Source organism: Molothrus ater, chromosome 5 (genome assembly GCF_012460135.2).
Source record: "Molothrus ater isolate BHLD 08-10-18 breed brown headed cowbird chromosome 5, BPBGC_Mater_1.1, whole genome shotgun sequence".
Lineage (NCBI taxonomy): Eukaryota > Metazoa > Chordata > Aves > Passeriformes > Icteridae > Molothrus > Molothrus ater.
The window spans coordinates 66,102,659-66,119,947 of NC_050482.2; the positions used below are offsets into that span (position 1 = coordinate 66,102,659).

Consider the following 17,289-nt stretch of genomic DNA (forward strand, 5'->3'; position numbering starts at 1 on the left):
ATATTAGGGAGAAATAAAACACAGAGCTTAAGAAGAACAGGATGTCTCAGTTCTTTTCATGGATGTTTGAGCAGATTGTTGGCAGTGTTGTTTTGTGACTGCTCATGCAACTGGGCAGGAATCTTAGCTGGCTTGGAAATACTAAAATATTGCTTTGAAACAAACTGATTTTTTTTTCCTTGAATGCTTCAAGTGTTGAAAGGTTTTGGAAGCAACCATTATGGAGAAGCATTATTTAAATCATTACAAAAGGTAAAGAGCATTATTTAAATCATTACAAAAGGTAAAGAACCTCAAGAGTGGTGGTAATAAACCTCCCCTGCTTGGTTAGTCATTCAAGAAGTTTGGACAGGGAAAGGTTTGCTGGTTTTGGGTTTAGTTTTTAATCCAAATGGGGTTTTTTTCTTGTGTTTGCAAACTGTCACAAACCAATGAAAAAAATAATCACTTTGGCCTGACTAGGTTGGTGCCTCTAGGCAAGATCTAAAGTAAATTCAGTAAGGGTCATCAGGTAGACCTAGATGATGTGGTTTCTAAATCCTTCAATAGTCACGTGGAGGGTTTAGAGGTCAGTCTCTCTACCAGTCACTCTACTGCTATGTGAGCACAGGTGTTCCCTCTGTCCTCCAAGGCAGCCCCAGCTCCTTGACCTCACAAGGAGGAAGCATTTTGCTGAACTGGCTACAGGTTTCCAAGTCAGGAATGGGCAGGGCAGGACATTCCTTCTTTTAGTAGAAGAATTTTCCAGGCAAGAGTTCACCTGCAAGCAACTGGTTGTACAATTCCTTTTATTACTCCATGTTAGACACTCAAAATGAAAGTGATTCACACAAGACAAATGAATCTTCCATTCATTTATTCACATTTTCCATGGATTTTTGTACATGACCTCAGTGTATCAGAACTAATGAAAACATTAACATACATGTTATGTAAAACTTAAGTATCCACTGAAAAATTCAGAGCATTTTGAAATCTACTAACAACTAACAAATCATCACATTCAGTATCTTCATTGGATTTAGACTAGCTCATGCCACTTTAAATTGTTTAATGTCAGGTAATTTCTGCACACAGGCACCAGCTACAAAATTTTATCAAATGCAAATAAGTTAAGGCATCAGAAAGTCAATCTTTAACGACAGTTTAAATGTTACAGTGCTGCAAAGGGAGCTGAACTTCAGTTTCAATAGCACAGCAAACCTCCTGATTGGTTTATGTTCTACAGTATGTTCATCTGAACTGTTAATTTAATATAAACTTTCACATCCATCAGCCAAAAGGGCTTAGAGGAACACAGTGTTGCCCTCCCAAATTAAACCTTGCATACTGTAATTTAATATTTTAAAATAAAATTCAAGCCAACTGTAATAATCTCCCTTAGAAATTATTCTGATAATTTAAAGAAGCAGAGATGTTTATTTTCCAGCTGAAACTTCAAAATCAGAGGAGGAGGAATGGATAAGAAACTCCAACATCTACATACACCTGGAACAACGAGGCATTAACACAGATTGGGGCAGAAACTTGCATCTTTGATATCAGGTATTTGATTTCCAGCCGTTAAATACATTACTAAGACACAGGAATGCCTCTTTGAGTTGGAATTCTGATCAAAATTCTTTCCTTGTTATGAAGGCAGTAGTACACTGATGTCTGTGGTCTCCATGAAATTTGCTTTTTCATTTAAGGCCTTTATTTCTATTTAACAATCTCTGGCCTTTTACAGCATTCTGTATTTCAGTATTCCTTAAATAGAAACTGAAGCATCATCAAAAATTTCTAAAGTGCTGGAAAAGGCTGTGCTTTATACCTGAGCACCAAGTTTGTCAGTGTATGACTATCTTTTCCTGCTTCATAGTCCACATAATGGTATAGTCATGAATTGATGTTGATTAAAATCTGCTCTGCAGGGAAATTCTTCCCTGTCCTTTTAGAGGCAATTCTCCCCATGTAAAATGTTCAAAATTGTATGTTTATGCATATATTTGACATTCTAATGAAGGTGACGTCCCAATTTTTCACCTTCCCCTGGCTTTACTGATTAAATACATGCACAGAAGAATTCAGGTGTTACTTGCTATGATGGCTAGGGTAAGGTTTAAATCTTTCCAACACAATTTATCATTCCTCTATTATGTTTCCATTCACTCTGTGCCCTCTGCTTGGAAAAAGGCCAGAGGTGTACTGTCAGAATTGGGCCACATCCATGTGTGCAAAACCTAACAACTGCCCCTCTTTAGAGGAGGGCATAAGGAAAGAAGCGTTAACTTCAGTTTGTTGGTCCACGTTTCTAAGGTTAAAGGAACAGTTCCAAATCCATGAGCTTTTGGAAGTAAGCAAAGAAAAGGCCAAGCTTTTATAGACAGAGCTTTTCTTTCTGGGATGTACAACCAGAGCTCTGTCTATAAACCTTTCTGTACAGAGACAGGGTTAAGACACTACAGTCGAAAGACAAATGCAAATTAACTAAGCCCTTGGACCAGAGCCTGGACTAAACTCTTAGGCAGCATTCTGTTTTTCATTCATACACATTTAGACACACCCTGTCAGCTTTGGGCCTCCAATTTAGGTAGCAGCAAAACTTGTTTTTTAAAAAAAGTATATCTTATTTTGAGGAAAGCAATGTCACTGACTTTTAATGATTTAAGTACTTAGCCAGATGCAAAAAGAATCCCCAAAGGCACCAGTTTATTTTTCAAATATCTCAAATGGCATCTAAACTCCCTTCACACTTCAGTGTTAAAAATGCAATTCTTGTACACTGAAATGTGGCTGAAATGTGAGCAAAGTCCTTTCTTTTGGAACTTTGGTCAACAGGGCTATAGATAAAATCTAGATTTTCCTCCTTTTAATGAAGCGGGGGGAAAAAAGGCCATAACCTGAATTGTCCAGTGAATTAGGCCTACAGCAGCCATTTGCTCCCCCCCAGAGCAGGGGTACAGGTAAGATGTGCTGCACCTCATCAAATGGTGTTATTCCTTGTTCCCTGCCCACAGGATGCCACTGTGCTGGACCACCAGGTCCCCTGTATGAATTGTGTCACACTGAGTCTTTTTAAGGAAAGGGCTTTTTCCTCTGTGTCACATTAGCCAGAGGCAAAACAGCATTTTTGTTCCACCTTGCCAGAGCTGGTCAGTGTGACACATCTGAGAGCAGTTCAAGTTTCATATTATCATCAAGCTCTCAGAGAAGTCCCAGAGTTGGAAGCAAAGTAGAAAAAGTTACTAGGGAAGGAGTTTCCAGCAACATTTGAAAAAAAGAAAAGGAATAAATCACCAAACACAGTCTGACAAAGTTGAGAGTGAAACCGAGACCAGAATGAATGCTCTGATCCCCAAATTATTGCCACCTGGTTAATTTTATCACAGCTGAAAACTAAGTTTACAAATTACCCCATGCTCCCCACATGCAACAGAAAGCTTCTGGCAAAGCTGCACTCTGCTGCTTTGTTTAATGCAGTGCAGCACAGCATTTTTATCACATGGAAAAATACATACTGACACACCCTTGTGCATGTGTCTCCTGGTAAGGGCAACAGGCAACAGAAAGGTCTTTAAAAGTCCTGAAGTTTGTTGTGGGAAGAGCTTTCTTCAGCAAAGTACCAGCAGCAGGAGCAATGCAGCACATCCAGCTCTGCCTCAGCTGGGTTTTGGGACTAAGGACAAACACCTTGGAAGGATCATGTGGAAGTGCAACCCTTTTTTCTGACCTGTCAGAAGCCAGGGGCTGCCAGTGTGTCCAAGATAAAACTGTCTTCCAGTTGTCTGCTTGTACCATATTGCACATCATTCACTTGTTGCTACAGTAAGACCAGAACTGACAGTTCCTCTGCAGGAACCATTACTGTCAACAAGACTAGACAAGCAAATTCTCTTTCAAATATCTGCAGTCTCCGAGTCCTGAAAGCACACAGGTCTGCAAGGGTACAGACCCAGCACAATGGAGATCATCACTGGTGGGGTGCAGTACTGCCACTGAGTCTAAAAAGTCGGTCTCACCAGAATACAACAGAGCTATTAAAAATCTGCAGTCTAGAAACAGTTGCAACAGGTAAGCTTGAACATCCTCCCTTCCCAAAACAGGAGGTGCTTGCATTGGATAACAGTCTGTATAAGGAAGCTCTGGTACCGTGTTTTTGTACTCAGATTTCTGTCCATTTGGTCGACTGGTGCTAAAAACATTTGCTTGGATTTACATCCATGTGCTTTATCCAGAAGAGGTCCTGCATTTAGATACTGAAAATGAGGGAGAACAGTCCAACACTTGTGTTCTATTAAAGCTTTTATTAGCTAGTTTAGCTTTTCCTCACATCATTTTTCCAGAATTCCTATAACAGTTCTTAATATCAGAGTAAAGAATTAAATGTTCAAATGAAGTTACGTAAGAAAAAAAGAGCAGCAGCAGTTTGGCAATAAATCCTCAAATTATGGACTGCAACTTATTTAAGCCTCCTTTTTCTCCAGTAAGATTTTGTGCAACTCATCTGCATCCTCACTTGTTTTCACTCTTATTAGCATAGTGACAGGAACAGCTGGGTTCTTCTCATCGATGGGTGGGTTAGGAACACAAACTATAAGAACATTGTTTTTTCCGGTTCTTGTGCATGGCATCTTAGGTGGAATTAGAACATTCAACAGGATATTTCCTGCATTTGAGGAGGGGAAAAAATTACCATTAGCCATTTTCTAGCTTTTACTGCATTACAGTGTAGTACAGATAGTAACTAGAGATTTAGGGGGGTGTTTGCAAGGAAGGTAATTCACAAACATCGTGTATGTTTGTCTTCTTCTTTCCTAAGTATCTATTCATGGCCATTGGTCTCAGATTTCTTTCCTTACTAGAAATGAGAAAGTCTCTGCAAATACTGCATCCTCCTTTTTTAAATGGAGGAACCCAAATATCAAATGACAGTAGGGGGACACAGGAGAAAGGGACGGGGACAAGGGAGAAGCAGCAGCAAACGAGGAATCCAGTCACAGTGCTTATGCCAAGTTCCTCATTCTGACCACCAGATGCAGTTCATATGCAGAAGCAAAATGTTCTGATACAGACAGACATGTTAATCTGGACAAACCAGGGTAAAACAGGTACTTTGTATCCTCAAACATACACTGCAACCTTTTACTTCTTGCACTGCTTCATGTGCTCTCTTTTCTAATGCTCACTAGAGGCACCCAAGTGTTTGTCAGTATTCTAAATGATTTAGTAAAAAAAAGTAGAAAGGTTTTCACTAATTGTATCTGTTAATGCTGTGTAAAGAACCCGAAAAAATCCTAATGCTTAGCAAGGAATTCTGACATCAAGACTTGTTACTGGGATAAATGTACTTACCTAAATTGGTATCTGCTCGTACTAAGAGTTGAGTTTTTTCATTTCCTGCTGGTTTTAAATGTAATGTTCCTACACCTTTTTCTTTAAATTCATTATCCTTTTTGTAGAACAGTTTGCACCTGTGGAGAAAAAAATAAAACCCAAATCCTTGTTTGTGCAGCCATGTAGAGATGAAATAAAAAGGTCTCTCCCAGGTACATGTATCCATCTGACTCACAGTAACAGTAGTCAGGATTTAACATGCTGTGAGTAACCTAAATCTTTATTATTCTTGATCTTGTTTCATCTGCTAATGGACAGCACTTGAAGATCAAAGAGAAAGTGAATTATTTCTTTCAGTATTGAAATGATAAATGTATTACTTTCAGGGAAAAGTAAAAGGCACAGCAACCTGTACTCAGGGCCTAATCAGAAAGTCATAAGAGCTGGCTGTATCATTCTGAAGTTATAATAGGATTTTAATGTACAATTTATAAACATTTTAAAGTGAGGCTCTAATAAACTTAAAGCCATTTTAGGTAGTGAAGAATAGCAATACACAGGTATTGATTTTATTTTCCAAGTTAAAGTCACTTACTTCTTTGAGTAGAAGGCATCATCTTCTTTTATTTCATTAATGATGACTTTTGGTGGCTCTTCTTCCTCCTCTTCCCCTCCTTTAAATAGAAAGTTTTAATATGTTAATGTTGTGAGCACAGATTTTGGCACTGTATTGGAAGTCCCTTATGCCCACCATGACATGGACATGGACATGTGGCTGGTCAGTGACACCCAGAACCCCTTTCAGTCCCTGTGTACTCTGCAGCAGCTTCAGCTACAAAAAAAGGGTTACTTGCTTTTCATTCAGCTCTTAAAGCAACTTCATCCTAACCTTCAGTTTAAGTGGGATGAAAATACCCAATCCATACCAAACAATCAAACACCAACAATATAAAGCTTAGTAAGTCAAAAGCTTCTCTTTGAACAGAAACAGTTTTCACATTTCAGAGTATACTCCACAAATGGGTTCAAGTAAAGCACAATAAATACTTCCAAGAGCCAGGTTTAATTTGGGGCAAAGGGAATTAGTTGCAGAATGACAGATAAGAGTGGCAGATTATGCCTTTCCAGCCCCTCAGCTGCTGGGATTTCTATCAGCCTATTGTATTCAGCACAGGCAAAGACCAGGGTAAAGCTGTCAGGTACTATGTAACTTTGTTGGCCTCCTTACAATCCATTAAGTAAAATGGACTGAACTGTTCTGTATCTCATGCTTTTTACTGCAGGGATCTCTTGATAAGCCTACTAAGAAAAGGAGTGGGATTGAGAAGTCCAGCAGGCTGAAAGGTGAACATACTAGCTGCTTTAAATTTCATCAATTCCTGTCTTTAGATATGGGATTATTTTGTATATTATATGATATAAAGTACAAATCTGACAGAATTATCTAAGTCTTGATAAGCACATACTTTTGGTGTTGCTTACATAAGGCTGGGTTCTCCAGATTAGAGGTATAATTCTGCACTTTCAAATTGAAGAATGATGATGATCACAGAACACAGAATTTCCTGAGTTGGAAAGGACCCACCAGGATCATGGAGTCCAGCTCCTGGTCCTGCCCAGAATACCCCAACCATTCCTACCCTGTGCCTGAGAGTCTTGTCCAAATGCTCTTGGAGCTCTGGCATTCCCTGGGGAGCCTGGGCAGTGCCTGAGCAACCTCTGGGGGAAGAACCTTTTCCTGATATCCAGCCTAAACCTCCTTGGACACTACACCATGCCATCATCTCAGTAAACTTAAAAAATATTGCATTTTTTTCGTATTCTAAAGTCACATACACTCACAGCTGACCAGTAAAATAACTATAAATAGAAATACATAGAATTTACCTTTGTCATCATTATTGCCACTGTCTGTTTGAGCTTCCAATGAACTGGTGGATGCTGTAGTGACAGACTTGGCCTGGTTTGCATCTTTTCCAAACAAACCTGAATTCCCAGAAGAAAATGAGAAACTACCAAGCGTTCCTGAACCGAGGGAACCCAAAACAGAACTGTCAACACTCTTGCCAAAATTAAACGAGACAGTTGATGTAGCTCCTAACAACGGGTCTCTTTTTTCTGATGCAGCTTCAGCTTTTTTGTCAGAGGTATCCTCATTTTTGCTGTTAAACAAAAAGGTGGAGCCTTGCTGGAGCTTTGAACTCCCAAACACAGGAGCAGCCTGGGGGGCAGGGCTCTTGCCGCTCTCGTTCTCGGAGTTGCTGTCGCTGCCGCCCCCGTGCTGCTGCTCGATGCTGGCCAAGTAGCGCTCGTAGTCCCTGAAGATGGGGCTGAGGTCGCACAGGGGGTTGCTGTTAACGTGTTTCACTATCCAGTCACGAACAGAGCAGTTGAGGGCAGCCAGCTGTTTGTGGTAGGAGCCAGAGCCAGGTGCTGAGCCCAAGGTGCTGCCTGAGGAGCAGGGCTGGCTGCTGCCGCCGTTGGCTGTGGGGCTGGCAGCCTTCTTCTCAGCAAACACAGCAGCAGTGGGGCCGTTTGACACGGGGGATCCTGTTAGGAGAAAAATCACTGAGTTATAGGATAGCCTGAGCTAGGAGGGACACAGCAGGATCACTGAGTACAGCTCCTGGCCCTGCCCAGCACACCCCAACAACCCCACCTGTGCATCCCTGAGGGCATTGTCCAAATACTCCTGGAGCTTGTGGCAGCCTTGGGGCTGTGACCATTCCCTGGGGAGCCTGGGCAGTGCCTGAGCACCCTCTGAAGGAAGAGCCTTTCCCTGATCTCCAACTTAACTCATTTGCTTAATAAGCTCTGGTTTAAAGAAATAACACAGATGCTTTGCCGACCTAGTGAGAAATGTGGCTTAGAACCTTTTTTCCACCCCGAAAGCAACACAGCTCTCTTAAAAGCCTAACATGTGCAATATTTCTTAATCGAATCACTCATCCTTACTCAGCTGAGCTCCTTCTTTTGGGTCACCACACTGTGCCCCAGGTACTCCCATGCCACTGAGCTGACCCAAGTTTTCATTTAAACAAGTATGTCAGGGATAGACAAAGTAGATGGAGCACACCTGGTGTACAAAAAAAAATCCAAAGATATCTTGTAGAGAACATTAAAAAAATACATGCTTTATATTTTGCCAAAACCTTCAGAATCTTACAAAAATCTAACAACTTCAGCAAGCTGTAATGCTTATTAAATCAAAAAACTCAACTTATCTCTTGCCATTTGTGCTTTAATGTGCTTTAAACCACCCTGAGTGCACTAGCCCATAATCTTACAAGCTTTTGAGCACTTCTATACAAAAAAAACCGTAAGAAGCAAACTAGAAAAACTCTCATTGAATATTTCACTTTCCCTTAAGTTATTCAAGCTCACTGAAATCCAAGTTACTCCTAAGTTCAAACTGCACCATTTCTATTCTATGGCATGACAACTCCAAAATTCTGTGGTGGCAGGGTTAACATTTCTGCATGTCCAGCACAAAGGGACAGAACTAATATTCCTCAGGGAATTCCAAAGCATGACAGCTCAACATGCTGAAGTATTTCAAATGCCTTGAAATGTAGGTATAACTGTAACAGATAAAATTCTCATTAGACTGTCTGCAAGATCAGATGTACAAGGCAAAAAAGATGGAAGACTTTAGCTATGCAGTATGTATTTTTTATTTAAATTCAAAGAATTGGGACATGTCACCAGAGCTTTATACCTTTTACAGACTGCCCTATGCCAGTGCCTTCCATTTCCATCTGTGCCTAGAAAACTTTTACTTCCAGTATTAGAAATATTAATTTAGTTGCCACCTTTTTTAATGCATGCACATGAAAACTTGTCCCTCTAGCACTCTAAAATTGTAAGAAATCTTACAAAGAGGCATGAAGTCTCAAAACCTTAAAACACAACTATAAGATGGTCTAAATTTGTTTTTTCACTACTAAAATAACCCTACAAAGTTTGACTGAAGGTGCTGATAAATATGTATGCTTATTTAAAACTTACCAAATGCTGATTGTGTTTCAGAGGTACTTTTCAAACTGCTGAAAGGAGGAGTACTAGAGACACTACTGCTTCCATTAGACAGCCCTTCCAAGGCCTTTATTCCTGCACCATTCCCAAATCCACTGAAGCCACCTCCTCCTTTTCCAGAAGGCAATACAAAGCCTTTAAACCCTTTAAAAGCTCCTCCACTTTCAGACTGGGGAGAGAAAAAAAAAAAGAGACAACCAGTTACAAACATCTTATCCACACAAATCCTATCCCCACTTAATATTCCTGATATCCTTGGTTTGTTTTTCCCTAGTTCAGTGTGTCATTCCATGCATTACTGTGTCAGCTATGCAAACAAAATTAACAGCTTCCTTATGACACACACTGCTACTGTTTTTAAAAGACTCAGATGTTTGGTATGAAAATAAACTGGGTCTAGGATGTGGATACATGGAAGTTGCTCAGAGCTGTGGATGTGTTTGACTACCTATTAGACATTCTGGTAATCTGGTTTCTCTTTAAATAACTACACATGATTATGTAATTTCAGGTTTGTTTTCAACAACTTTTGGCATTTACAATGGCAGTCAAGAGCCCAATACTTTAATCCACTCATCACTCTGGAGTCACCTATGAAACCTCTTGTGATTTACCCATAATATTCCAATGTGACTGATGGAAGATGCAAAGACAGACTGTACCTGACTACAAAATATCCATCTCTGCAACCTTTTCACTACCCAGTTCTGATCACTGACTTTGCAACTGTAGTATTTTATGGTATAGTTTCTTAGGTGTTTCTAAAAGACAAAGTACAACTGACATGCAAATAAAGCACTGCAATTTTTAGGCCTTTGGAGGTAATGAACTTTTACTACTCAAAGTGAACTTTCAGTGTCTCTGGAAAACCATCAGAGGAGAACTGCTTCTGAGTCTCATCAGCTTTTGCCATCGAAAAATGGCAAAGCTTGTCAATTTTAGGATGTATTCCAGTATCTGATCTTGTGGTTATGGGTCTCTTTGCTTCCTTTTGTGCTCTCTTTTCCTCTGCTTCTCATTCCTAGGTGGGCATTTTTATTGTGCTTCTTTCTGATCAGTCCCACCTTTCTCTCTGGACATTCCAGGTAAACTGCTGTCTTTTTCACTGCAGCATTCTGCTTGCTCCATGTAGGAACATCAGTAAGTTTCAAGCTTACATTTTTGTAAATATGTAAGCTCTTTCTTTGGTTCCGTTATCATCATGATCATTGTATTTCAATCATTGAATTGTTCTTATCTCAACCCAGGCTTTTATCCTTTTTTCTGATTCTCCTCCTCATCACACTAGGAGGAAGAGTGAGGGGCTGCATGGTCCTTAATTGTCAGCCCTTCTACCAGCTCTAACAGCCTGCTCCCAGCCTCCTGACTACTTCTGCAATCTATCTGCTCCCCTTTCTCATTCTGTTCTATTTTTCCTATCCCATTTGCCCCTGAAACTCTCCTGCTCAAGTTGTAGTTTATGTTTTGCATCACCTCCTTCCAGTACAATCCTTTATTTAACTGTATCCTCGACCACATTTGTGACTAAAACTACTCAAGACTTTAGTGGGCTAAGACAGCTTCCTCATTTACAAGAAGAAGGAAAATCAAAAGCATAGGAGAAGGCTGTCTAGATCTTAACATTTGCCTAGTCCCATCCAATCCTAGAGCAATGTGTGTAACACAAAGTTCCAGGCCTACTTCTAACATGATGCATGCCCTGTTCAAAGGATGTCTAGGAAAAATATATACAACAAAGCATTGTCAAGGATTTCTGAAAGAACAACAATATGGCTGGACTGGGATAATGCTTTCACAGGAACTAAACCTGTAACAAAGGCCAACTGCCTTTCAATTTTCAATTTGTTAATGCAAAGAGTAGATGGCACTAAGGCTCTTGACAGGAAGGAAGGAAAAAAAAGTAGCAGCATTCTTAACAAAATACATGTTTCTGATTCTCAGAGCAGCTTAGTATTTGGGTGTTTAATAATAAAGTTTCTGAGCCATCCCCCAGCCCTCCAGTATGAATAACTAATAACTTTGCATTTCCATACTTCCATCTCTACAAAAAATTGAAGTAAAGCAGTAAAAATGCTGTTTTACCTACTTGCAAACAACATTGTGTCTGAAACACTCTTTATTTTTACTTCAAAAACATGCAAGAACACCCTTCTCACCAGTCAAACTAGCATTACCCTTTTTCAGCCTTAGCCTTATTCTTAGCATGGAACAGTAAAGCCAAAGTTCATGTGCACATAGGACCTGGTGAGTTGAAATGATAAATTTTTTCAGCATCACTACAAACCCAAGAAAGTAAAAACTTGAGCATGATGAGTTTTGTAAGTGAGTAAAACTCCAGCACTCCTGTTCAGTGACCACATTACCTCTGACCCAACGTTGCGGCGCTTTGCTTTTTTAATAGCTCTGTTCTTCAGGACCTCTTCACTTGCCACAGAGAATGTCCCCACCTTGAAGAGGAAGTTATGGAATCATTAGTGGAATATTCAACATGAAGGGAAGGCCAAGATCAGGTTTTGAACACAACTCTAACACTGCTACCACGCAAACAAGGGAAGAAGTTAAAAACCAGCCTACTGGTTGTGAGCTGATACTTGGAAAACTCTGGCTCTGCACTACATTTCTCTCTGTGCTATCTCCATTTTATTACATGAAATAATGTAAGTTCTGCTTTGGTTTTGTAAAACACAGCTCTAAGGTCTCTGTGCTGAAGGGAATCTGTCAGTAATCCACAGTTTGGAGCAGATATATGGAGATGTGGGCTCTAAGGCAATCTCAGCAGCCTGCTGTAGTTCAAACACTAGCAAAGACAGCTAATGGCTCAGTATCACTCTGCAACAAATGAGGAAATGAAGTTTTCTTGTATTCAAATCCTGGAAGAGTCAGTTTCCTTTTTCACATTTACAGGCCTAAGCATTTGATACTTTTAGTTGGACAAAAAACGAAACCAGTTTGTTTAAACATGAGCCATGAGGAAGTATGAGACATTAAAAGTGAAACTCTCTTTTTACAATCAGATGGAACATACCACTTAACTATTTGCCTAATTCCTCTGGCTGTGTGGGGAAATTCAGCTAAGATTAACATAGCTCTAAAATTAGCTATTACTGACCCTCAAAAAACCACACTGGAGGCATACAGAGCATTAATCTCCAGAAAACAAATCTGCTTTTCCTCTCAATTCAATAAATACCTATCACACATTTGAAGAGTCTAAAAGCATTTTAACAAGCCTGGGGTTCCCTCTAGAAACATGAAGTTCCTTTCCCCAGAACCACTGATGAAATTTTAACCCTTAAAAGCTGCTTTGCTATAGGGTCTGCATAACTTGAAGCTTTATAAAATAATATTTAAAAATCCACTTCTGTAAAATTACCTTTAATTGCTAAACTTTTAACCAGTTCTACTGTAGGTTTTATGCACAAGATACACAGCAAATATAAACAGCTACTCTACTACCTGCAGGTGTGCATAGGGGGGAACTAATGTGCATTTTACCTCTTCAGCTTCATCCTCCTGGTCCCAGTTTCGGTCAGTCAGCTCCTTTTCTGCAATTCTCTTGGCCATTTTTCCCCACCTGTGTGGAAGAAACAAAAAATCCTAGAAAGAATTGCACATAAATTAAATTCCAAGTGGCAGTGATCTTCAATTTGTATTCTTAGAACAAAAAAAAAAACAGGAACTGCAGTTCATGTAGAAGCAGGTCAAGATTGGAATGACAACTGAAAACCAAATGTTGTGGCAAAAACAATCATCATTTTTCTGGTTATCTCTGTGATGTAGAGCAAAATCAGCTTTGCAGAAGGAATGTCTGTAACTGTTCTGAGCCCCATTTTGCTAAGGTACAACTTATGAGCAGTGTACAAAACCAAAGAAAGAAAACATGGTAGCTGCAGTCAATCTAAAAAACCTGGCAAGCAATCACACTACTGGAATTTTATGTGAAAAAAGACATATTTTACCAACTATGGTTATATCTTCTGACACTAAATATGAAAACTTTCCAAAGGAAATATGCAGTTTTGTTGCAATTTAAATCTCAAACAAGCACAACAACTAAAACTCTTCCAAACCCCCCCTGGGTTTGTGATTAAGACCTGCCCAGAAGAAAGATTTAAAAAATCCACAAATAGCTGAATTTCAGAGGCAGACATTGTAACAATACATTGCTATGAGCTATCTTGTTTATATGGTGAAACATTTTAGAACAGTACATCCAGCAGCACACTTGGAGACCACACATCCAAGTCCTGAATTTTGTTTGACACACATCACAAATTACTAGGTCAAGTTACTAGAGCTTCTGGAAGTAGAGGGACAAAGATTGGCCTGTGTATACATATTTAAATGACCTAATCCACTCTGTCCTGAAAGGAGACATCCTTGCTTGATAATCCCTGAGAGATCATTTCAATCTAACCCATTGAAAAGCTAAATAAGAAGTTATTTTAAAGTCACCTTTATTAAAATTATTATTTTATTACATAACTTTTACGTAGACTGTATCATATTATGTAATATATTTTAATTTTTAATTTATAATAAATAAAAGTGTTCTGCGTATATATACATTATGTGCATACATTATGTATATATATAATATATATGTGTGTATATATTATATAATATATATAGTATTATTTATATAATATACTATACTATTATATAATAGTATATAATATACTATAGTATAAGGTATTATATAATATGCTATACTATATAATATACTATAGTATTTATATATTATAGCATATTATATAGTATAATAATATAGTATATAGTACATATATATATTATATGGTATAATGCTGTAGTATATAGTATATAACATACTACAGTATTATTTAAATGTATTAGTTTCATTATTACATTAGATATTTGATTTACTGAAAGAGCACACTAACTACAGAGGCTGTCCCCCACCAAAAGAGGGGAAACCTTGCTGACCTAAGCTCCAGGTTCTCTGTACCCGCCTGTGTTTACGGAGTTCATCGTTAAAAGCATTGTAGAGGATCCAACAGAGAACCTCAAGTCTATTCTATCCCGTGAAACAAGAACCGACACAAACCTACATCTGGCTGGTGTTCAAAAACTTCACTAAGTTTTCGGAGCACATGTTCTGAGCAGGCTGAGATAGAGGGATTTTGAGAAACACATCAAAGAATCACAAAATATCCTCAGTTGGAAGGGACCCACAAGGATCATCGAGTCCAGCCCCTGGCCAAACACAGACACCCCAACAATCCCTGCCCAGACACCCCGACAATCCCACCCTGTGCATCCCTCAGAGCGGTGTCCAAACGCTCCCGGAGCTCTGGCAGCCTTGGGGCCGTGACCATTCCCTGGGGAGCCTGGGCAGTGCCCGACACCCTCTGGGGGAAGAACCCTTCCCTGATACGCAGCCTAACTCCTGTTCGATTAACGAGCTCTTCTTGTCTAAAAACAACACAGCGCAGATGCTTCGCTGACCTACAGAGAGCTTCACTGCCCTATTTAGCGCAGCCGAGGCTCCCCGGGAGGTTTGCGGGGGGCGGCATCACCGGAACACCGAGGGGCCGGAGCCCCGGCGGAGCTGGAGGCAGCGGGGCCGTGTGCCGGGCCCGGCGGTGTCGCAGCGCTGTCGCTGCGGCTCCCGGCGGGAGGAAGCGGAAGCCGGATGCCGCCGGGGCCACCCCGCGCCCCCGTGGCCGCGGCGCTGCCGTTCCGCTCTGACTCCCGGCTGCGCTCGCCCCGTCCCGGGGACGCCGCGCGTTGCCTGCGCACCTCACAGCCCGATCCGCGCGTTCCGAACCCTGCGAACGGCGCGACCCGCCCCGAACCCCGCCGCCGCCGCCCCGCTCCCTCCATCCCCAGCCCGCGCTCCCCTGCTCGGGTCCCGCTCGTGCCCGGCCGCCCCTCGCGCCCCCCACCCGCGGCACTCACTCGCTCGGGCGGGCGGTTCTCTCCTGCCGCGCTGCGCTGCGGGGCCGACGCTGCGGCGGGCGGCACGCAGGGTCTCCTGGTCTCCTCGCAGGCTGAGCGCGCCCCGCTGTGCCCCCACAATCCTCCCCGATGCCGCCGGGCCCGGCCGCCCCCTCGGTGTCAGCCGGGAGACGGGACTCGGTGGGGCCCAGAGCGGGAACGCCGCACCCGCCACCGCCGCCGCCGTCCCGCTCCCGCCCGCACCGCGCGTGCGCCCGGCGGGGGCAGCGGGGCGGGGCGGGGCCGGGGGCTGCAGTACCCCCGGCGGCCGCGAGGGGGGCGCCCCAAGGGCCGCTGCGAGGGAAGGGGGCCGGCCCCGTGACTTCCGGCGCGAGCCGCGGTCTGACCGAATTCTCCCGAAGTCGTCGGGAAAAACAAACCCGGCACGTCCTCCGTCAGTGTCAGCCGGTCGCTTGCCTTGCCCCACAAAAATTCGGGTCTCCACACAGATAAAAAAACTTTCTCTCTTGTTTATACTTTTTAATCAAGTTAATGTTCGCTGGTTCTGAATTACATAATTCATCATTTTCAACGGGAGGCGCCTCAGGGCGGCTGAGGGGGTGGCCGTGCCCTGGATTGTCACGGGCTATCCTGCTCCCTTTTCCTTGCTTCTTTTTCCTCGTTAATTTTTAATTAATTGCTTTAAATAATCCTAATCAGGATATTAATTATAAGCAGCGTGCTCGGCCTGTAGGAAAGCACAGTCCAGGACCCTGCTAAATGGTGGCTTGTGCCGATGATCAAAGGAAACACCTTCGCGGCCGGGTGGAAGTCACTCGGGGACAGGGCGTGGAAAATGGGTATTTTATGATTGGCTTTTCGCAAATATTAAAATGAATATTATATGTGTTGTGTTAGAAAGTTATGCTTTGTTAATTTTCTTAAGTAGTGTGTTAAATATAGTTTTAGGTTATAGGATAATGTTAAAATAGAAACTATGCTATGTAAGATACTTTTTTTAAAGAGAGGAATGAGGTACTCTCACCAAGCCAGCAGCCACAGGACATCTAAATCTTTCAGAGAAAAAGAATTTATTGCTCACTCATCAGAAAAAACTAACTTCGTCCTGCCTCACTCAGCCATGAAGACACCATTAGAATTAAGAGGAAGAAGTTGACGATGACCAGACAGAATCCTGTGTTTGAATGGAATTTATGCATCATGCATGAGGTGTATGAATATGCAATAGGCTATTGCTTTTAAGGGTTAATCCTCTGTTAACGTGTGTCCTTTTTCGGGCTTATTTTGCCCAGAAAGAGGTACCCGGACGTCCGTAACTCTTTCTTTTTATTGTCTCGTATTGTCCTAAATCCTGATTGTCCAGATTTTTATTACTCTAATTATATTACTATTTCTACAGCCATTTTATTACTATTAAACTTTTAAAATTCTAAAACCAAGTGATTGGCGTTTTTCACAAGGGGGCTCTATCCAGCTCTCTCCGGCCTGAATGCTGAAAATAAAGATGCTGATTTTGTCCCAGTGGGGGACAGAGAACAGCAGAGAGCAGCTGAAGGAGGAAGGCAGCGTTGTCCTGCCCAGACACACTCGATTTGAGCTGAAAAGGTCACTGCCCACGACGGCATCACCACGGCCGCTGGAGGTACGAGGCTGTGACAGGTTGTCTGCTTTTACCAGGGTGAGGCATTTTAAGTGTGTTTTGCTGGAAAGAACCGAGCAAGTCAAATACAGATATCATGCTGAAATGTAAGAAGCAGGAAAACAATAAGGTCTTCTTTTTTAAAATACACTTTTTATTTAACTAAACATTTTCTTCGTTTTTTGCACATTTTGTTATTCCAGAAGTGTAGCTTTTAAATTGCTTTATCTGTCAACTCTTATTTATTTTAAGTAGGGCCTTACAGTGCTGAAGGGAAAGGCTATTTGTAAAATGTTCTTTCAATAAGGAGTTTTCCAGAGTCACTTAATAGGATTCCAGGCATTTCCCCATTGATATTTTTTATGTTTGTGCAGTTGCTG

The 17,289-nt window shown here is 41.5% G+C and overlaps 1 protein-coding gene across 3 annotated transcripts; it reads right to left on the reverse strand.

The window, feature by feature from the left end:
• Window positions 1-839: 839 nt before the first annotated feature.
• NUP50 (nucleoporin 50) lies at window positions 840-15,494 on the reverse strand. 3 transcript variants are annotated; one of them, XM_036400825.2, is made up of 8 exons: window positions 15,267-15,494; window positions 12,847-12,925; window positions 11,715-11,798; window positions 9,325-9,520; window positions 7,204-7,866; window positions 5,912-5,990; window positions 5,335-5,453; window positions 840-4,648 (listed from the first exon to the last, which is right to left on the reverse strand). In XM_036400825.2, exons 2-8 carry the CDS (start codon window positions 12,913-12,915, stop codon window positions 4,446-4,448), a joined length of 1,413 nt encoding a protein of 470 aa, XP_036256718.1. In that variant the 5' UTR covers window positions 12,916-12,925; window positions 15,267-15,494; the 3' UTR covers window positions 840-4,445. The 3 variants fall into 3 exon arrangements, with proteins under 3 accessions (XP_036256718.1, XP_036256717.1, XP_036256719.1); XM_036400824.1 differs by having other exon boundaries at window positions 15,271-15,493; XM_036400826.2 differs by lacking the exon at window positions 15,267-15,494 and adding an exon at window positions 14,818-14,902.
• Between the last annotated feature and the right edge of the window lie 1,795 nt (window positions 15,495-17,289).